Source organism: Tetrahymena thermophila (assembly GCF_000189635.1).
Source record: "Tetrahymena thermophila SB210 genomic scaffold scf_8254437, whole genome shotgun sequence".
Classification (NCBI taxonomy): Eukaryota; Ciliophora; class Oligohymenophorea; order Hymenostomatida; family Tetrahymenidae; genus Tetrahymena; species Tetrahymena thermophila.
The window spans coordinates 202,144-225,035 of record NW_002476218.1 but is presented as its reverse complement, the minus strand read 5'-3'; the positions used below and the strand labels follow the sequence as shown (position 1 = coordinate 225,035).

The 22,892-nt window shown below is 24.3% G+C and overlaps 6 protein-coding genes across 6 annotated transcripts; 1 reads left to right on the top strand and 5 right to left on the bottom strand. All coding sequences in view use genetic code 6, as the record gives it.

Annotated features, from left to right (window-relative positions):
- Positions 1-352: 352 nt before the first annotated feature.
- Positions 353-996, top strand: TTHERM_00444690 (Sec61beta family protein; the record flags this gene model as incomplete). The annotated part of the gene is made up of 2 exons (XM_001023332.3): positions 353-596; positions 809-996. The coding sequence occupies 2 exons, from the start codon at positions 353-355 to the stop codon at positions 994-996; spliced, it is 432 nt and encodes a 143-aa protein (XP_001023332.2).
- Positions 997-2,575: 1,579 nt separating this feature from the next.
- On the bottom strand, positions 2,576-6,472 carry TTHERM_00444680 (transmembrane protein, putative; the record flags this gene model as incomplete). The annotated part of the gene is made up of 3 exons (XM_001023331.2): positions 6,041-6,472; positions 3,514-5,697; positions 2,576-3,457 (listed from the first exon to the last, which is right to left on the bottom strand). Exons 1-3 carry the CDS (start codon positions 6,431-6,433, stop codon positions 2,576-2,578), a joined length of 3,459 nt encoding a protein of 1,152 aa, XP_001023331.2. The 5' UTR covers positions 6,434-6,472.
- Positions 6,473-8,137: 1,665 nt separating this feature from the next.
- TTHERM_00444670 (heat shock protein HSP90) lies at positions 8,138-11,299 on the bottom strand (the record flags this gene model as incomplete). The annotated part of the gene is made up of 4 exons (XM_001023330.3): positions 8,138-8,229; positions 8,292-9,052; positions 9,428-10,550; positions 10,891-11,299. 4 exons carry the CDS (start codon positions 11,297-11,299, stop codon positions 8,138-8,140), a joined length of 2,385 nt encoding a protein of 794 aa, XP_001023330.1.
- Positions 11,300-12,523: 1,224 nt separating this feature from the next.
- On the bottom strand, positions 12,524-15,007 carry TTHERM_00444660 (DNA polymerase family B exonuclease domain protein; the record flags this gene model as incomplete). The annotated part of the gene is made up of 3 exons (XM_001023329.2): positions 12,524-13,837; positions 13,903-14,278; positions 14,346-15,007. The coding sequence occupies 3 exons, from the start codon at positions 15,005-15,007 to the stop codon at positions 12,524-12,526; spliced, it is 2,352 nt and encodes a 783-aa protein (XP_001023329.2).
- A 290-nt stretch (positions 15,008-15,297) lies between these two features.
- TTHERM_000444659 (kinase domain protein) lies at positions 15,298-18,314 on the bottom strand (the record flags this gene model as incomplete). Its single annotated transcript, XM_012799665.1, has 6 exons — positions 15,298-16,107; positions 16,209-16,839; positions 16,905-16,959; positions 17,007-17,308; positions 17,360-17,621; positions 18,239-18,314. 6 exons carry the CDS (start codon positions 18,312-18,314, stop codon positions 15,298-15,300), a joined length of 2,136 nt encoding a protein of 711 aa, XP_012655119.1.
- A 2,560-nt stretch (positions 18,315-20,874) lies between these two features.
- TTHERM_00444650 (Serine/Threonine kinase domain protein) lies at positions 20,875-22,764 on the bottom strand (the record flags this gene model as incomplete). Its single annotated transcript, XM_001023328.3, has 1 exon — positions 20,875-22,764. The coding sequence occupies one exon, from the start codon at positions 22,762-22,764 to the stop codon at positions 20,875-20,877; it is 1,890 nt and encodes a 629-aa protein (XP_001023328.2).
- Between the last annotated feature and the right edge of the window lie 128 nt (positions 22,765-22,892).

Below are 22,892 nucleotides of genomic sequence, written 5' to 3'. Positions count from 1 at the left end.
CTGAAATTAAGAAAAAACTTTGATACTATGACATCTAAAAACTAATTTCCTAGTGTTGTAATTTAATAGGAATCGATATTATTTCACTAGCTAAGAAGTTACTTTGAGTTCCTCGCTTATGTTTGCTAAAATTTATGAAATACATAAAATCACTCATTCAATTTTATTAATATTGATTAGAATTATGTAGTATTTGCAAAAAGATAGAAGAATTATAAATTAATCGCAATCATAGTCAAAACGTATGCACGTGATAAGATTTATCTTAATTGATTTTTAGTATCCAAGTAATTAGCAGTTTTGAATGATTGATTATTTTATAGTGAGTGAATTGTAATTAATTGAATATTGAATGAATGAATATGTGTTTTGCATCAATAAATTTATTATCTAAAACACGTGTTTAGGGAAAGTATTGAATGTCATTAAATTAAAAACAAAGAAAATAAATACCCTTGAATATCATATAATTAAATTAACTTAAAATTAAAAAAGATACTCAAAGAAAAAAAAGAAAAACAAAAAATAAATTAAAATGTCTGAAGCCGCTAAAGCCGCCGCCATCAAGAGATCTACTGGTTCTTCCAAGCCCTCTTGTAATTAAATCTAACAATTATGAAACCTATTGATTAATATTTGAGCTATTTCAAGAACTCTTCTTAATTTTCGCAATATAGTTGTTAAATTCTATTGAGCAATTTTAATTTGATTGAAAATAGAGAGGGAATGGAGTAGCTAACAAATTTTCCATAATTATACAAATTAAAATAAAATTTATTAATAAACTTTCTTATTTTAAATACTTTAGCTAAGACTTCTACTGGTTCCTCCAAGATCAGCGAAAAATACTACTCTGGTGAATCTGGTATTAAGGTTCAACCTAAAAGTGTATTGATTATCTCTTTGGTTTATATGGGTATTGTTCTCCTTTTACACATCTTCGGTAAATTACGTGGTGGTTCTGCTCCTACTGGTGCTACTACTACTGATGCTTGAGAAGCTCTAAATCTAATAACTACTTTTCATAAATAAATATTCCTCAACTGATTAATACTTAATTTTATAATTAAGCTCCTAGCATTAAAAAATAATAGTCAAAAAATATCTTATATCTCATGAAATCTTTATTTAAGTGGTTGTCCAAGCAAAGTTTTAGGTTAGCGAACAATTAAAAAAAGTCAATCAATAGTAACAAAAAACAGACTAAAATTCATAGCAATCAATCTATCAATCATGCACAACAAATATAAATAAATTTAATGCTTTTATGCAACGTTAAACTAAAACACTCTATCAACTTATTGAAAGACAATAGATATAAAATATTGATAAAGGCTAACTATCTTTTTATAATCTACTTCACATTATGTAAAATGTCAAATTTCTATATCGTTAATGCGTATCTTTTGTATTAATTTTATTATTTGCTTCTCTTATAGTTCAAAATCAAATAAATTACAAAGTACTTTCAAATATAAAACATTTTCATTTAAACAACACACAAAAATTTAAAGTTTAAGCAGTAATGTTCAACTAAATCTCATTGTTGACCAATTATTATTTATCAATAATTTACTTTCTTTTTTAATTCTTGTAGAAGCATTAAATAAATAAATAAAAACAAAAATCTTCAGTATTTATATTTTATCAATATCTATTTATTTTTTAAAGTCAGACACGTAGTTAAATTATCTCCCAAAGTTAAATTTGTAAATCTTGCAATCAAAAACTATTTGATGATATAAATAAAGAAAGACACCTACCTATCTACTTTCTACTTTAATCTTTAAAAGACTACTATTACAAATAATTTTTCAGTTAAATTGAAATTATTTTAAACTTAAAAATATTATAAAATTTATAAAATATAAATAAAAAAGTTAGTTTTATTAAAAAACAATAAGTTAAAAAATACAATTTTAATACAGGAAATTATTTACAATATAAATCTTATAATATTTACTTATTCTTCTATTTAATTTTGCTGATACCTCAAAACTTTAATTCAAATTAGTAGTGTATTTTAAATCTAAAAAGGTTTATTTAAAAAAATCTCAAATCTTTAATAACACAGAAATAAGAAATAATAAATTTTTTATGTAAAAAAATATAATACTTATAAAATAATCTAATTTTAAAGCTTAATTATAAGATTTTAGATTTTTTTTATAAAAGGTAATAAGGTAATTAATGCTTTCATCCATGTCATATAAACGAAGATTTTTTAGACTTTTAAAAGTCATTTAGAAATAAAATAATTAAAAAGTTATAAAAAAAACTAAAAAAGTAAAAACAAGTAAGCTAGATAATAAGGGGTTGTAGAGATTTATTTATTTTTTTAATTTTTACTCCAAAATGATTACTTCCTTAAAATTAATTTTGATTTTTTACATTTAAAAATAATTTAAAGAACTTTTTTCCTATTTAATATAATGTTTTGTAAATTTAATTAAATTAAAATTCTATGACTATGATTTATTTTTTAAATAAATTTGCTTAAAAGTGATTTTTTTGGTTTATATAAGTAATTTTTTATCATTTTATTTATTTATTAAGTAATTATAAATAATTTTTTTCAAACAACTCTTTCTGTTTTTTTTAATTAATTTTCTTTTGAAGAGTACATATTTTGATTCCACAAACTTTGATTAATTACTTGCTCTTGTTATTTTTGGCTAGAATTTATAGAATTTTATCTCTTAACTTAGTCACTTTCTTCATCAATCTTTTTCAAAGATTGTTATACTTCATATAAAAATAAATTTTTTAAATTTTTTGTGCTGTTTTGATTTTTATTTGATTGAATTCCATACTCTTCTGTTTTATTGAAAGGTATTTCATCTAACGATTTTAAATTCTGATTAGTATATTTTTCAAGAATTTGGCTATTGTTTGTTTTGTTTTACTACTGTTATGGATCTAAAAATAAGTTTTGTGTTTCGTTACAATTATCTTTTGTCACATTATTGTCATTAATGGACATATTAATTTAATCTGTATTAATTCTATTAAGTAGCACTGAATTATTCATTTCAATTTGAGCTTAATTTTTTTATCTCTAGTTAATAATTTTATTCTCAAATATATTCTTTACTCTCACATCCATCATCTCAAGCAACTTTCTATCAATTGAAGTTAGCTATTCAGGATCGTTTTCTATCATATTCTTATAAACTTCACTAGCTTCTGCTGCTTTTTCAATAGGATTTTTTTGTTAATGAAGCATAGACCAAGCTTATTACATGTTTTAAGGGTGATGAAGGTGACTATTTGGACTTGGTTTATTACTATTTTTCAAACTAGGGCTAGGTGGTACTTCTTTTGGATTAAGATGCACAATAGGTTTTGGAAGATACTCAAAAAGCTTAATCTAATCTTCATTGAGGACAAGCATTTTCAATTTATCAATTTCTACAAGTTTCTGCATGATATATACAACATCCAACCTTTCTTTAACCTAAATTAATTTTTATAATTATTGAATTTATATTTTTTAAAAATCAAACAATTTACCCTTTCCTTGCTATATTTTATTTATTTCTTCTTTTCAGAATAAATACTTTTGAAGCACTGCAAGTAAAATGTGAAATAATCGAAAAACTGCATTTTTAGAACTTTTCCTTATCTAACTAGCTTTTTAAATATGCTGTCGGCATTTTTAAGCTTTTTTTTAGGAGAATGGGCTAGTTTTCCATAGTCTTTCAAAGCTTCCACAGGAGTCTCCAAATGGTTTTAAAAGTTTGCCATTAGCTTTGATGCTGCTAATATTCTTTACTAGTCTATTAATGATAGTCTTTTGGAGCTATGCCTGTGCATATTTATTTACATTTATTGCTATGCTTGTGAGCTGTTTCTTGTTCTAATATTGTCTCTTTCTTGGTTTTGTAAATGAGTTATATTTTGAGAATCATTTGGGTTAAAACTATTATTTTCTGCTATTTTAAATCCTTTAAGTTTACTTATCCCTAATACCGATTATGACCTTCTCTCAATAAGGTTAAAAGGCTTAATAATGCTTTAAGGCTATGGTTAAAAACTAATATTTTTTATTACATGTTATTTATTTTAGGGAGAATAATTAGAATCACGCTCTGGAGAAGAAATTGCTGAAAATCTTGTACGATAATCGGGGCTTAGTCTCTGTGATCCATAATCGCTTTTTTAAGGAGATTTTTCATCATTGTAATTAGATTATTTTTCTGTCTTGCAAAATGTGATAGATAAATTATTTTTCCTTTAAGGTGAATACTCCTCTGGTATTTAAGGACTAGATTCTTAATTATGTTCACCAATACTGTAACTGTGTCTGATAGTGATAGAATTCCCATTTTTTAAAATACTTTTACTTCTTTTAGAAGTGATTTGTTATTCATTTAATGATAAAAATTAATTAGAAATAGGTTTTGGTAGATTGGTATCTACACTCAAGGTGATTTATTAATTTTGTTTATTTTTAATTATTTAGTTAGATTATACTATTTATTAGGATACCAATTTTATACAGTTAGGAGTATTAATCATTTCTTCAATATCACCTGTTATCTTTTATGATTATCTTGTTTGCTAATTTCCAACTTAATCAGCTAATTAAAATCCTTCCTCTTATTTTTTAGATCTAAAATTTAATCTATCACTCTTATGTTGAGCATAAGAAGGTGAAGGTACCTGTGTTTTTACCAATTAATTCAATTTTGGGGTGCTAGGAAGAGAATTTGATAGCTTTTTATTTCTATTTTTACTTTGACCATTTTTTGATCTTTGTGAGCTTTGCTAAGACTGAGATTAAGATGAGGAAGATTAAGAAGAAGAAGATGATGATGAAGAAGATTATTATGATGAGCAAGAATTGTGTCTTTAATTATTAAAAGGAAGCTTAGGTGTTTCATAGTTTTACTAAGAGATAGATGCTTCCTTAGATTTATTATTATGTATTTGTATCTATCCAATAATGTTTATAGGCTGAAAAGTTTGTTTTACATTTTATATCCTATCAAATTAGGAAGCTTCTTCCTTGTTTAATACATAGCTTTAAATTTAATTTAATTTTTATTAATTTACAAATGTGTTTTCATCCAAAGAAGTTTTTGATTATTTATTCGAGCTCCCATTTTAGCTTAGTTTTTTTAACCCTAGAGCCGAAATCATAGGACTTATATCTCTACTTTGTCTGTTATAGTGTTATGGAGTTGAAACACTATGATTATCATTATGATGCTCATGGATAATCGATATATTTCTACTCCTATTTTTTTCAATCATTCCTTTATTATCTACATTATTTTATTCAGCTTTTTGTATTTTAATAAGACTTGTGGTTTAGTTGTAAGGTTCGATTTAGTCTATGTTATTTTTAAATAACTAAGGAGGTCTTTCATTTTTTAAATAGCTATTAGCCATACCCTCAAAAGTAGTTGGACTAAATGATTTTTAAATTGCTAAACTTTAAATACTGGAACCTCTTTAGAACTAGTTTTCATTCTGTTGAATCTTTGGAACATGATAAAGCTCTTCGTAGCTTAAAATATCTGTAGATCCACCTTCTGACTCCCCGCCTTCAAAATCGAATACTTCGTTGACGATCTTAATACTTAAGCTTAATCTTACAAAAGGCCGAGTTACAAATTCTCCTAAAATCATAAGCATCTTTATAATACCACCAATATAAGCTAAATATACTTGAATCTTACTATAAGTTCTCTTTTTTTTAAATTAGAAATAGATAAAAAATTTTAAATTGAAATATACAGTAAATCCTCATTAATTGGCTAGCACCTTTATGCCCCCAAAACTCAAATTTCAATTTTTATAAAAATTAGAAATTTTTGATTTTTAGGTATAATTATAGCATCTTAATTAATGAATATTTGCTGTATATTATGAAGTAACTAAAATTATAATTAACTTGATACAATATCAACAAAAATACTTTTTGTTCGAAATGTATTTTACCACTACTTAATAAAAATATAAAGTTTTTAGTTTTAATTGGGTTATATTTTAGTAATAAATATTTTTATGAATAATTTCAAATAAAATTTACCTCAACAAAATGTTTCTGGCTGTAAATATAAATCTCCATTGTAAGTAATGAAGAAGTTGCGTTATCCAATTAGTTTTCTTAGTATGTGTAATATGAATTGATTTACTAATCTTTATAATCCTCTAGAATCCAACCTTAATCTGTTGATAAAACTGTCTCTTAAAAATAAAATTATAATAGGGTACCTGTATTACTATTGTTGTTAGCATTTAGTAGATTAACAGTAAAAGTTTTCAAAGAAGGGAAAACAGGTAGATCAAAATTTTTAGGATTTATTTCATATTACATAAATTACACTTTAACTTTTGCATTCTACATTATAGTATTTATATTTGATTAAGATTGACAATTAATTTATTAACCACTTTGTTAGACCCATTAAGGACACTGCATTATCTTTAATTATAAGTAAACTACTTAATTTTAATTATTCGAAGATGTTAATAAGAAATCGCTTCCTTTTGGTAAGCAAAAAAATGATTAGTTTTAATCACAAATCTACAGTTGTTTTGACATATTTACAGTATTTGTATTATCATTATTTTTAGTAATTAGATTAGCTATAAAAATAAGAGAATCTGTACCTATTATTTAGCTTGTTGAGCTATCGATTATTTAGACCATAAGATTAATATTGTATTTCATATTTTAATCATTTATGTTTATAAACTCATTTTATTTTAGGTCATATATACGCAAAAAAAGGTTATCATGCTAAAAAAATTGAGAAACATAAATCCATGTCACTACTATAGTAAAAAAAAAGATAAAAACTGTTGCCACCGCACCGCAATATGTTTTATGCTTTTTGCGTTTATCTAACCTTAACTCCACTCTTCTACCAAATACATCAATTTTTTTTAAAGTCTAAAGTAAATCCATTAAACAATAAAAAAGCAAATCAGACTTTATCTATTTTAAAATGTATTTTAACTGAAACCAAATTAAGTAAATTTGTTAATTCCTTATTGAAATGTTTTTCAAAAGCAAATGAATGAATAAATAAATATTCTGCTTGCTATACTTTTCTTAACTTTTCTTTACTATTTATAACTATTGAAAATAATTAAGTCTATTAATTATCACTAATTTTCTTAATTACTAACAATAATTAAGAATATTTGATACATAGGGTCACTATATTTAAAACCAAAAAATTCTTTTTATAATTAATCACAATACTAAATAATATTTGCAAACAAATTTAACTTTTTAAGTGTCAAAACAATTTAAGATATTGATTCATAGAATTTTGTGGTAATTATTAACCAAGCATCAGTTCATCAATTTTTAAGAACATATTAAATTTGTCATAAAAATTTGCATTTTTAAGTAAACTTCAAAATATTTTACAAAATAAAAAGCTGCAGAAAAATTATTCTTTAAATTTCCTAATTTAACGCTTCTCTACTTTGATATTTTTAATAAGGGTCTTCAAATAAAAAAGTTTCTAAAAATTAGCCATAGATAATTTTAGTAATAAAATTAATCAAGTAAATTATTTATTCTCTATACTCTTTCTTCGTCAGTTATTAGTAAAATGTAATGTAAATCTACAATAGTAAATATCAAAAATTATAATTTTTAAATATTTAAGAAGCATTTTATGGCTTCTATAAAAGACTTATAATTTTTTTAGTTGTTAAAAAAGTAAAAAATTAAAACATGGTTAGGAAACAGCAAATATGGAAATGAATTATAGATAGATTTTAAAAAAATACTTCAGCAATTTTACCAATCATAAAAAACGCAAGGATTTAATTAACAATTAAGATATTTTATACAAATTATTGATTGATTGAGTTTTTTATTTAGGAAAGTACAAAAGACACAGTGTAAGAGAATATAATTTTGTTATATTCTGGTTTTCAAATAATTGTAAAAAAATAAAGCTTTTTGTTTACTTCTAATGCAATAAAAAAAGGAGAAATTAATTATGAACAAAGATTAAATTTTTTATTGAAAGCTAATTAAGAAATAAAGTTAAATGTTCTAACTAACATGTATGTGTGTGTTTGTATATGTATGGGATAGAATTACATTTCAAAATTAATATGAACAATTAAAAATTAATTAGGAAGCACAATATCAATTTAATCACAAATCGTCTTTAACTTCTTGTTAATCGTTACCATTATCATCGATGTCTACATTTTCATCAGATTGAGTTTGGCTATCAGATTTAGCTTCTATTTAATAAGAAAAATCATAATTAGTTTTAAAAATATTTAAATTATATTTATTTATTTACCTTCTTCATCATCTTCAATATCGACTTCATATTCTTCGATAGGAGCGTCCTTAGGAATACCAAGAGCGTTATTTAAAAGTCTGTAGAATTTCTTGGCAAAACCAGCAGGGTCCTTGAGAGAGTAACCAGAGTTAACCAAAGCTCCTTCGTAAAGGACGTTTGCGATTTCTTCAGTTTATGAATCAGGATCTTCCTTAACTCTTTCAAGGAGTTCCTTAATAGCTGGATGGTTAGGATTAATTTCAAGGATCTTCTTTTGGTTGGCAGCAGGGTTAGATCTATCTTGGTTAGCATAAGCTTAAGCCTTAGAAATTCTTTCCATTTAGGCAGAGTAACCATGTTCGCTGGAAACAATGACGCAAGGATCATCGTGTAATCTTTGAGAGATTCTGACTTCGTCTAAATCGTTGGTTAATAATTTCTTCCACCATGAAGTCAAAGGTTCGAAAGCCTTCTTGACAGCTTTATTTCTCTTTCTTTCAGTTTCGTTGTCTTCAGGGAATTTGAAGTTACCCTTACCAACATTAACGAGTTTCTTCTTTTCATATTCATTCAAGTTTTAGAATGTGAATTCATCAATAGGATCATCAAGTAAAAGGACTTCATAACCTTTCTTGAGTAACTTTTGAATGGTAGGGTGGTTCAAGATAATTTCCTTAGTTTCACCAGCTAAGAAGTAGATGCTGTCTTAGTTTTCCTTAGCTCTGCTGATGTATTAGTCAAATGAAGTTAATTCAGTAGAGTTATGAGAAGAGTACCATCTATTTATTTATTATAAATTAAATTATTAAATTTAAATTAATTAAATTTTTAATAAAAATAAAATAAGCATTTTTAAAAAAAAAAATTTTTCTAAATTTTTTTCCACAGTTAATTTTTTTTCCCAAGTAAATTTTTTTGTTGTTATTTTTTTATTTTTTAATTATTTAAATCAAACTTTATTTAAATTGCTATGAAAAAATATCTTTTTTTGATTAATTTATGATGAACTAATTGACTTTTTTCTGATAATTCGCTAATGAATAAAAAGCTTGCTATAATTTATTTACTAATTTGTTTTTATGTTTTGATATTCAAAAAATAAAAACTTGATTGAAATTGATTAATAAATAAATAAATAGTTTTTGTTAGTTTACCTTGTTAACTTAGCTAACTTGTTTCTGTTGGAGGAATCTTCAATTATACCAAGCTTGATATTTTTACCGAACTCCTTCCAGAAAGCTTTGTAACGATCTCTTCTTTCTTGGGTGAGCTTTTCTTTATCTTCTCCCTTTTCATCATCATCATCTTCAGAGTGTTATTCACCTTCCTTAGGTTCCTTTTGCTTGACTTCTTCTTCATGGGATTCTTCAGAGTCATCTTCATCTTCAGAATCATCACCACCTTCTTCATCAGCCATCTTTTTGATCATATCAAGAGCTTTTCTAACAAGCTTTCTGCTCATAACCTTAAGCATTTTAACTTATTGGATACTTTCTCTGTTGACATTAAGGGGAAGATCATCAGAATCTACAACACCTCTAATGAAATTTAAGTATCTGGGCATGAGTTCTTCGAATTCTTCATTGATAAGTACTCTTCTGACGTAAAGCTTTAAGGCAGCAGACTTACCATAGTAGTTTTCGAATAAATCATGAGGAGCCTTCTTAGGACAATAAAGAAGAGAAGTGAATTCGACTTCACCTTCACCCTTGAAATGAATCCAGTTAAGGGGATCTTCGTAATCCTTAGAGAAACTCTTGTAGAATTAGACGTAATCTTCATCAGAAATTTCTTCCTTAGGACGAGTCCAAATAGCCTTGTTGTCATTCATAACCTTCCATTCAGGGACCTTTTCCTTGATTTTCTTCATGATAGGCTTTTCATCGGTTTCTTCGTTGATTTCTTCATCAGTCTTAGCAGCCTTTTCTTCAGCTCTCTTAGCTTCAGCTTCTTCATCAACAACTTCTTTTTCTACTTCCTTGAAGTGTCTCAAGTTAATAGGGAAGTTAATGAATTCAGAGTGTCTCTTAATAAGTTCACCTAACTTCTTTTCATCTAAGAATTCTTAAGCATCTTGCTTTAAGAAAAGGGTAACACGAGTACCTCTTTATAAGAGTTATTCAGTCTCCTTAAAAACATGGAATGAGTTAGCAGCGCTACTTTCCCAAACCCATTGTTCATCTTCAGGGTGCTTAGAGCTAACTTAAACCTTTTAGGCAACCAAGAAAGAACTGTAGAAACCGACACCAAATTGACCAATGATGTTGACATTACCACCTTTTTTTAAAAAAAATGATCAGAAAAAATAAAAAATAAAATGCTAAGCTAAAGCAATCATTGTCCTATAAAAATTATCTTTTACAATAAACTCATAATGTCATTGTTACAATAAACTCTTTTTTTTAATCAGACATTTTTTTTTTATGTGAATTTTTAAAAATTTTGATTATAATTGATCCAATCATATTTAAACCATAGACAAAGGATGTGTTAAAGAATAATGTAAAGTAGGTGCTTATCATTTGGTTTATTTTATTAAAAATAGAAGCTGATAATAGTTTCATGATAGCTGGATTACATTCTTTGAATATTGAATTAAATTTAAATAAGAATTTACCTTTAATGGCTTCGATGAAGTTAGTGGTACCAGACTTAGCGATAGTACCCAAGTTTTGGATAAGATCTTGCTTAGTCATACCAATACCAGTATCGGTAATGGAAATGGTTTTCTTTTCAGCATCGAAGTCAACGTAGATTTCAAGGTTCTTGAAATCTTCAGTGAGCTTAGGGTCCTTAACAGACAAGAAACGGAGTTTATCCAAAGCATCAGAAGAGTTAGAAATTAATTCTCTTAAGAAAATTTCTTTTTAGGTATAAAGTGAGTTAATGATAATATCCATAAGACGACCAACTTCAGTCTAGAATTCAAATTCTTCTACACCTTATTCGGCAGCCCTAATTACAGTAACATGTTGTTGAAGAACAATCATCAACAACAATATGAAGCTTTTTAATTAAACTCTCATATTTTCTTTTTATATTTTATTAAATTTTTTAAAAATTTATTATTTATATTAATTTTTTTATTTGTCAAAGATTTAAGGAGGGTTAATAACTAAATAAAAAGGGTATTTAAAATTTAATCAAATTATATCAAATTTTACATGCTCATATTTCGAAACGTAATATCTTTATTTAAATATATTGATTGATTTATTTATTGCAATTATCTAATTAAACAGCTCTTCAAAATTTAAAAATTCAATCGATAAATTTTAAAATATTTTTTAAATTAAAACAAGTAATGAAGTTCTTTGCCACTAAGATTACAAAATGAGCATGTAACTGAAATGAAAATTCGTTGTATTATTTCGAATTAACTTTTATTTTAATTTTGCTCAGTATATTAAACATTCATTTTTAGGTTGTTAGCAAACACGTGTTTTGAAAGCATTAAATTTAATCAAATTTTTATTGTCCAATCAATAATTAAATTTCTTTTATTTTTTTAGAAGATTCTACCAAAAGAAATCATTATATATCTTTTGCCAAAAAATCAATCAACATTTAAATTTTATTTTTTTCAGTTTAATAATTAGATTAAACTTCTAAAAATCTTTTTTTCCTTAAATTAAATTCACGCAAATTCAAGCAATTATTTAAAAATCAAGAAAAATATTTAAAATAAAGAATCAAAACCATACTACACATTTCAATAATTATTATTCCACTTGTGAGAATTATAACTTAATCGATAAATTTTAAAAATAAGTTAATTAATCTCATTTTTTAACTTCATCAATAATAGTAATCAATATTCTTTCGAAATTTTTAAATGGTATGAATAGAGTTACAATTTGAATGACAAATCAAAGTATTCTTGTTTTTAGGAGATGAGTGACATTATATATATTGGAGAAAAAAATAAAAAGTTTTTGATAATAAAAAATAAATTGATCAAGTTGAAAAATTTTAAATAATTAACAAAAGAAATGTAAAAGACTAAAAATAGATTTCGAAGTAAAAACATTTATTATACAAATAAAATTTTTCTTCTTCAGTTAAGCAAATTTTAATCAAAAACTCAAACTATAAAAGTAACAATTCTTCATCAATAATCGTTATACAAGATGAAAATTTTGAAAACTTATTTGCGTTTATTGAGTTTAAAATCTTTTTTAAGTTTTTAGAATAAAAACAACAAATAAATGAAAAATAAAAGACAATTTTAGTGAAAATAATTAATGAAATCATTATCTTTTTTTTAAAGATTTAACCATTTCATAAAATTTATTTTTTAATAAAGTTTTCTCTTCATCAATTTTCAAGATAAATAGCTTGAGATTAGGTTATTTAGAAGCAAATGTAGAAAATATATTATTATTTAATGAGCTTAATTTTATCTATACATAGTTAAAGAAAATTAGTTAGATGCATAATAGGTTCTACTCCAAAATCGATAAAATATTTTCAAATAAATACTTTTAATTATCATTATCAGCTTTTTAGTTTGAATTTTTTGTTTAATCATTACCTTAGATGGTCAAATTCAATATTTTTAGTTATTTACAGCTGCTACTAAAAACTCTTATCACATCTTTTATAAACTCTGAGTTTGTTTTATCGTAGCTGAAAATTAAATCTACTTTACTTAAATTTTGTTGAGTGCTCAAAAACTTATTTAAGAATTTTAAAAAATCTTGATTTGAACTTTGGAATTAATTAAAGTCAAACGCAATTTTGCTTATCTAATTAGCTTTGAAATTAATATTTTTTTCATAATTAATTAATTTAACTTTGTTATTTAATTTAACGTAAAGGGAAGATAAAGAAGGGGGTAGATTAGTGAAAGATTCAATAAAATCAAATTCTGAGTCATCAAAATCAGAATTTAAATGAAGATTCAATACTTTAGTTGTATTTTAGTCTAAATTTGCTAACAAACTAGATAACCTAAAAGGTAAATTATTTACTCCATTACTGAACTTTAAAGTTATGTTTTCTACTTTTAGTTTATCCTACAAGATAATGATTTGCTTGAAAATAAGTGGTGAAGTGTCTTCATTTATTATAAATTTTACCTTTTATAACTTTTGTAGGTGTTAAATTTAGGTTTGTAATTTATTCCAATCGTCTTATTAATTACTTTATATAACTAAAACATCATTTTAAAAGTTCAAAGGGTTTTGAGATGACTTGATTAGCTAATTAAAGTATAGAGGTGTTAAACTTTTATTGTGGTAATCTTGAGTTAAAATAGAATTTAAAAATCCCATTTCTTTATAATATTCAAAAATATTAAACATTAAAAAGAAATCATGAACAATTTAATTGTCTCTAATATTATATTCTCCAAGTAGACTTCTCTTTTTAATGTCTTTAGAAAAAAGATATTCTGGAAACTCGTTATACATAATTTCTAACTTTTGAGAATCGTCATCCAGATACCTAAAAGCCCAATCTTTGAGTCTCCTCTAATGTGAAGGAATATAAGCATGGGTATGGTTAAAATACCAACTATTATCAATTACCTATCTCCCACATGCTTCTAAAATATTAATGTCCTAAATTAACAAAACAAAATTAAAAAATGGGTTTAGATGAAAATTAGTTGAATGAATGGATTTACTTCTTTTAAAAAGAAATAATTTTTGCAACAAAAAAAATCAGCAATGATTTTATATTCTAATTTAATAGAAGGAATTCTTCCAAAGTTAATAGTTTTGTAGTCAGACTTTTCCTATTCAATCAAATATTTAGTTCTTAAAAAAAGAAAACTTAAATCGAACTTAAGAACATTGAATCCAGTAATAACATCAGGATCAATAATGTTTAATTCATCAAACCACGCTTGCAACATTTACAACTCACTTTTAAAATATTTAATTTAAACAGAAGGATCGAGTTCCATAGTTTCTGATGTTGTGAATATCTATTTATTACTTTATTTTTAGCCATTCTTGAAGATAATATTTGAAATCATAAAGATAGGATTTTTTTAAGATCTATTTTATAAAAACAAACAATTAATTTCATAAATAAATGTTATAATAAAAATTTTAAAAGATTTACGAATTTGCATCAAATCCATTCTCTATTACTAAATTTTCGAGATCAGTTATTAGTATTATCTAATTATCAGATATTTATTTATAAAGTGTATTATCAAAAGATATTTTAGGTTTGAATTAATTAGATACAATTTCTATTTAGCAAGTAGAAATTTTATTATTTTCTATGATAGAATTTTAATTTCCATCAACTTCAAATGATAAAAATGTCTTTGGATTTATGCGAAGACTTATTGAAAACTAATTAGCTATTTTTGGAATAAAAAATTATGCCTTATCTGCTAGATTTAATTTCTCAAGATCTAACTTATTGAGATGATCTTAAAGTTGTTATTCAGTATATGATCCATTCAATATTTCTATTTTATAATAAAGAAGAGTTTCATTTTTGAACTCCTTTACCTCAATCTCGTTTTTTTTAAACACTTCCTAAATCAATTATTTAATATCATCTGTCTTATTATTATTTTCCAATTTATCTTATGTGTAGATAAAAAATACATTATTAAATTGTTTGACTCTTATCAGCACAGTTTAGTTTTTTTCAGTAAATCCAAATTACCAAATTTCATTAAAATCCTGATTGTATTCTATTTTATCTGATAGGATTTTAAGGGTGGTTGATTTTAGTTCTTCAACGTTAACCTTTTCACGAATAAACATTCTATTTAATGGCTTTTTTATTTGATTTTTATTATTTTATTTGTTATAAATTTTAATAAAAAGTAGGAGTGAGTCTGTCTATCTATTTAATAAAGAAATTAGAATTTACTTTTTTCTTTAGAAAGATATTTCCGCTCATATATATTTTTTTAAATTTTTGGCATACATTTTTGAAAGATATTATTTTATTAAGAAAAACAATAATTTTATTAAAATATTAATAGAAAACAAACTAAATATAAAATTTAAATTTAAAAAAACAAAAATATTTAAGTGAATTAGTGAATTGTTCATTCATTCTTAGCTAATTTAGTTTATAAATGCTGTAGGCTCCTAGTATTTGTAGTTTTTTTCTTCAAAAGCGTATTTAATTTTTTGAACTAGCTATTTTATTGCTGAATAATTTTTTCTGTTTTCAATTTGATATTTTTCTTGGCTTTGTATTTTTATATTCTTCTTATGACTAATAAATAATTGTAATCTGAAAAATAATACTTCAAGAATGTTAATTTATCGAATTTCCAATAATCAAGAGAGTCCTTCCATTCAATTTGCATTCTTCTGAATTAACTATCTAGTTGATATGGTTTTAAATTTGTAAATTACGAATAAGTTTATAAATTAAAACTGCTTTTTCGTTATTTAGGCACTCCAAATATTGTTAAACTGTTTCTGTTTGAATTAAAGCTGTTTTATTTATTCATTTCTGAAAAAGAATAATCTATCTCCTTTAAAGACTCACCTATTTCTTCTATTTAATTTAAGTTTACATTTTTTGCAATCTTAGGGGTCATATCATCGACTGAATATCTTTTTATTTTGTTATTATTACTTGTAGAAAATCGCCTGCTCAGGCTGCTATTTAAAAATTTATTTGAAGAAGCTCTTCTCATTTTAGTAGAATTTTTTAAATTTTCTATTGTCTATTCATCTAAATATTCACTATTTTTACTTTATCTTAAATATCCTTGCTAATCTTAATCTTGCGATTAACCATTCATTGTCTTTTAAGAAACGGCCTTTTAAATGTAAGGATCATTTGCTTGAGATATGATTATTATAGGATCTTCATTAATTTTTTCTTCAATAGAATGCCTTTTCTATAAAAGGAAACAGAATTTTACTTTTTTGTGAACACACATGCATATAAGTTTTTATATGATATTAAATATTTTTTTTAACTAATTTTGAAATATTTTACTTATTAGTTAACAGATAAATAGTAAGTGGATCCTCTATTTCCTCTTAGTTCTGGCCTTTCCATTTATTCTTTTTCAATATCAAAATAAGAATACTAATCCTCGTGGCTCCTATCATTCTTTTAACCTGTATATGATGATGATTTTTAGCTGATACAGTCATCTTCTTCTTCTTCAACTTCCTAAAATATCATTTTGTACTGACCACGAGATTTTCTTTCATAGTTTGGATTTCTATCTTAGGTAAATGAGAAGTTATGTTTCGGAATCAAAAATGGATTATCCCTAGTAAAATGAGTTTTTGAGCAATTTATAAAGAAGTGGTCAACCTAACCACAAGTGTAGCATGGAATGTTAAAAAAGCTAATATTTTAATTAAAAATCAATTTGTCTCTGAATTCCATATACTTCTGGTAATCTTTTTCATCTGATTTTATAATATCCAAGAACTTATTTAATGGAAGCCTTATCACAATTGAAACATTTTAAGATTCAGCTATATAAAGTCGTTTTTAGCCAGTCAAAAACTCAAACATTCCAAAAAATTAACCTTTTTTGATATACTTTATATCTTTGTAAACATTTTTAGAAGGGATTTTATTCTTTAAGGGTTTTTCTTAAATCTGTTATTCTCTAATTAGAATTAGTAAATTATAATAGTCCTAAATATGAAATAGATTAATTAATTAATTTATTACTCTTCTGTTTTGTTGCATTAATTTTCATCGTAGTTTAGACATTGCTTTAATATAACTAGTAATAAAAATTATAAGTAAAAAAATAGAATAAAATGTGCTTACACTGGCCTTTTAGTACAAAGTAAATAGAAACGTCATCTTCAAAATCATTACTTTCTATTACTTGATGTTAACTATAGCCTATCTCTTCCATTATTTCATATACTTTGCTCAAGTTATTTTCAGAAACATAGTTTTGGAAGTAAGGAAGCTAATTCAAAACCTTTTTATAAGACTCTTGCATTAGTTCTTTGTACATGGGTTTGCTCAACTTTGAAAGAGTACCTTATACATCTATTTTTTTCTTCAACTCTTCTTATTTATAATATTGTTTGAGCTCTAAATTAAGCATTCTTTATAAACCTCTAATTAGTTAAAAAATAGTTTTATCACAAAAAATCAGAACAAAAACTTACAAATTTATTTATTTCCTCTTCATGAATTAATTTAAAACATTAATATCATCTCTGTAACTTTCTTCTTATTAGTTTAAATCTGATAATATACTACCAATCTTATTGATCAAATAAGCAAATGCAATACTAGAAATAAGCATCCATAAACTAGTAAATAAATACTCTTATGTTGTTGAAATTGTTTATGAAGTTGTGTTGCACATGGTCGAAAAAGCCCAAATTTATGCTTAAGCATAGTAAAAGTACCAATCATCACCTTATTCTATTATAAAGTTTATTATTTTAATTGTAAAAAAACTATTGAATATTTAATTTCTTCAAAAATAATCACAGTTAAAATTTGTTTTATAATGAATAAAAGAAATTAATTGAAAATAATTTATTGATTTTTTAATTATCCTTTAAATTAAAATTTAAATTTTAAATAAAATATAGCAATTCTTTATTACTCTCAAAGTTTTTTAAGCAAATTGTTTAAATAATTTAATACTCTTCTCATAAATTGTTGTTTAAGGGAAAAAATTTTTTTAATTTATCTAAAAATTTAAACATAGGAATTTATTATTTTTGAAAAAAATTAAATTAATTTCTTTTATGCAACTTTACTCATTTTTTTTAATGGTAGCAAATAATTAATTATATTTTTTTAAGATAATTCATTTTTATTAATTCACAAGATTATGTTAATTTATAGCAATTCAATTCAATTTGGGCTAAAGAATATAATTATAGATTCTATTATTAATATTAAATATACATTTAAATACTAGAGCTAAATATTAAAGATTTAGAGTTTGGTTTAAAAGGACTGAATTTTAAAATTGGTTCATTTAATTTTTGGCTAGAAATAAGTAAGTTAGTATAAAAATTATAAATTACTTAAAGTTTTCCATGTTTCTTTTAGTCCTATAACATGAGTCTCAAAACCTGCAAATGCATTGTAAGAACAAGCCATGATGTGAGTCAATAAAATAAGCTTAAAAATTAACTTAAAGATTTCTAATGTGTATCTTCTTTTGATAGAATGTAAAATGAAGAATTCAATTTTCTCATAAATAATCATTATCCCTTTAATTTTAAGCAGCAAAGGTATTTTGAATAAGTTATTGATGTATATATTTGAAGAAGAAAGATTTTCAAAAATTAAAGGTATAATTTCGAAAAAGAAGTATTCATTAATGTAAATTTTGAATATTATTTTGCGATCTGTTATAAACTATCCATGGTGGTAATTGCTAGTATTCATGTTGATAAACATTTCAGTAATCCAACATGTTATTGCTATTTCATGGTAGATACTAATGTTCTTAAACTCGGCGTTAAAAAATACCATAAAAGAAATCAATATAAGATAAAAGCAGTTATAGCTCATTAAGATGGAATTAAAAATGATCCTATAAATATTCTCTGGGTTAAATAGAGGTAACTTATTAAGCCTTAACAAAATAAATAGTTTTTCAATACATTTAATTGTTTTTTTAAAACTCAAAAACTTCTATCTAGCCTATTTATCGAAATGAAAATCACTTAGATCATTTATAACCTTTCTTGTTAAGTGATTTAAGAATATTGCTTTACCGCTATATGTAAAATTTCTGTAGAATCCTATTGTTTTCATCTTAAAGTTTGTAAGAAAGTTGATCGAGAAGCCAACTTCTTTTTTTTTATGATTCTAAATTTAACTAAAAATATTTTAGTCATAAAAAAAATAAATCTTGTAAAAATATGTGGAAAATTAATAAATTCAAGATATTTATGTTACCTTTAATGCTATTTTATTTGTAGAATGTTTGATAGTGCTATTATACTAGGTTAACATTTTTCCACTTTTTAAGTAGAACTTTCTAAAAAGCTTGATATCTTTTTGTTATGATTGTCTGATGTTATTAAACACTCATCAATTGCTTAGTTAGTATTTTATCTTGCTTCAATTTAGTTATTCTTTACAAGAGATATATCTTCTAATAAAGCTGTAAATAATATTTATTGTTTGTTTGTTACTTTCATTCTTTTTTAAAATTAATTTTATTTACTTTTCTCTTCAGTATTATGGATTTTTGCATATTCGATTGGAAGAGAGGAGTCTTCTTAATATACTTTCAAATTACCTCCTATGAGGTTTGATTGGTTTGCTTTTTTGATACTCTTTTCTTGAGATATTAAGGTATCGCTTTTTCTTACAGTTAAATAACTTGAATTTAGGAGATCTTCATTTTAAAAATAACTTTTTTATCCACTTTATTATAAATTCATAATTTAGAAATCTTGGTATAGAAAGAGATTTTTGCTTAAGTTTATTTATTTCTACTAATTAATATGCAAATTAATTTAAAAACAATAAATAAATAATCTCTAAAAAATATCAGATAAACAAGCAATCAGTAAATTAATAAAGTTTTAAATTTACTCAATCTTAAAAATTTAATAACTCTGCTAATTAATTAACTAAAACTAACTAACTAACTATCTATCTATCAAATTAGTAGTTTTCTTAAAATTACTTTCATACATATTAATAAAAAAAATTTTAAAGAACAATCCCATTATTTATCTCTAAGTCAATAGAAGAAAAAAAGCTTAATGGACACTAAATTTAATTATTATTTAAAATATAAAAATCTACATTGATAAAATGTAATGAAATTATTTAGCTACAACAAATATATTATATTTCATTTATGGTTTTTAGTTTAATTAAAATTTCATTCAATTAATTATCTTTCTTATTGAATTCTCTTATGAAGTTTTTATTAGCCAATTTAACTCTAATTCATATATTTAAGTACTTTAAATGATTTTTAGGCTACTTATAAGTTATTGTTAACTTGCACAAGATTTTATCTTCCTAATGCTGTTATAAAAATGTTCCAAAGTTTCATTCCATTCAATTAAATTATCAAGATTCAAGACAATTTAAATATAAAAATTTAGATTATTAAAAAATTATTTCTATGCTTCCTCTAAGTCATGTTTACTTGTTACATGGTTTTACCTTCTTAATTTCTTAATGATATTATAAAAATATATTAAAGATAATAATATCGATTTGTTCCATAAATAGTAGAAAAAAAATAAATGATATCTAAGTTATTTTTAACATAAAATTTGTATTTATAAAATATAATGAAATCATTGAACTACAAATTATATTTTTTATTCATAAAATTTTCTTAGTTTAATAAAAATTTTATTCAATTTATTGTCTTTCTTGAAGCTCTTCCTCTTATGTAAATTTTATTAATCAATTTATACTCGGCTTTGCTTAGTTAATTATTTTAAAATTGTTTTTATGATTTTATTAATTTATTACTAAATTTTACGAGATTTTGCTGTCTTGTAAAATGTATTTAAGTTGCTTAGGCTAAATTAGTTCCATTCAAGTAAGTTGCCAAGATTTAGGAAGATCTTTTAAATATAAAAAGTAAGTTGTGTTAATAACAAAGCGATTTCTTAAATTTAAAAAAAAAATAATTTATTTCATAAATACTTTTTAGTTTATTAAAAATTTCATTGATTCATTAGATTATCTTTCTTTAATCTCTTTCTTTAAGGAAAATTTCATAAGCCAACTTAACTCTATTATTCACTTAATTAAATATTTCAAATTATTTCTATGCTTCCTCTGAGTTCTCGCTTACTTGTTGCGAGGTTTTGCCTTCTTAATGCTATTACAAAAATGTATTAAAGTTAATAATGTCTGATTCGTTCCACTCAAATACATTGTCAAGGTTCAAGACTATCAACAAATCGTCCACTAAATAAAGAGTATCCGAAATATTTAAGCTACTTTGTAAATTTGCATATTTATACTTTTCTAATTCAGGATATAGATGCTAAATAAGCAATTTTATTATTAGAAGCAGTTAAACAAGGAAATCGACATTGTAAGTATAGTCATTTGACCAAAAGATAGGTGTAATAATATCCTTAATCTGCTTAGGAATTTCTATATCTTGATACTTTTTAGCAACCTTATTCATTTCTTTATCATCAAGGCTAATGTAGCCAATATCACTTTACAAACCATTCAAAAATATTTGTGGAACCTATTTACTTTTTATAATGTAAGACCAGTCTTGATCAGTAAAATCAAATTGTTTTTATTAACTACTTAATCTATCAATTATGTGCTTAATACACATACGTTGATACTTGTATAATCCATAACGAGTGATTGTTAGCAAATCTTTAATAATATGAATGTGTTTTTGAAAGATAACACGACCATTTACTGAATAATGACCAACACGCTCAAAGACTCTACGTAGAAAGATTCCTTTACCTTTTTCAAACTCAACACGCTTTTGTAATCTGAATACGGTGTCACTAATTTTGGCCTTATCATCAATTTATTGAATTTATTGTTAAACTTTATTTTCTGCTTTTTCTAAAGTGTCTTAATCTATTTCATCTATATTCAAGCCCTTCCACAGCTCAACTTTTTTATCCAGATTTTCTTTAAGATCATCATAGTTAATAATGTTAATTACATTAAGCTATCCTGTTTCTAAAATGTGCTTTTATTTGAAAATCTTTGATTAAAATATCTCTTCCCAATCTATACGATCATTCTAGTCAAATATAAGCATTCTTTCCACAATATTTTTTAACTCTTCACTGTAATGAGGCTCTTTAGGACATTTAACAGGATTTTTTTCCATTTATTCAAGTAACCTTTTTTAATTTGTCTCCTTATATGGGAACTGATTATAAAGAATCCAATAGAGAGTAGCTCCTAGAGAATAAATATCGCATTTATGATTATAATTTTACAGCATAACTTATGGAGCTAATGTAGCCAAAGTACCATAAAAATCTGTGAGTTCGTTGCTTGTTGTCTTTTTTGCAAACCCAAAATCAGCTACCTTCCAAACATCATTTTTAACTAATATATTTTATGGTTTTATATCTCTATGAATTAAATTTTTAGATCTCAAATATTTAAAAGCTTCAATAATTTAGCTAAAGTAAAATCTTATTTCTAATTCTGTCAATTTTTTAGGGTTTGGGCTTTCTTTCTTTCTATTAAAAAATTATTCTAAATCTCCATGCTAGCAGAACTCCATTACCATGTAGACATTATCTTTATTCTTTTTTACATCTATTAATTACACAATATTTGGATGATCAAGTTATTGTAATGTTACAATTTCTTAGCGAACAGATTCTAATTCAATATTATTTACTGTATTCTTTATTCCTTCTTAAATTTCAACATGCTTAATCGCAACATATTCATCTTTCAGTGTCTAGCCTTCAAGAGGAACTTCTAATCCCTTATATACAGCACCAAAACCACCAGCACCTAGCTTACTATTTTCATTATACATCCACTTTCCTAGTACAAAGTACTTCCTTCCGTTAAACCTAACTACTTGCAAACCCTTTTCTTTTTTTGTTGCCATTTTAGTTATTGTTATATTTGCTTAAATAAATGTAGCTGAGAATATTTAGAGGTTTACCAGCTTTTATATTATATGGATTCGTTCTCTATTTATCAAAATTTATATTTATTTCTAAATATATTTATTAA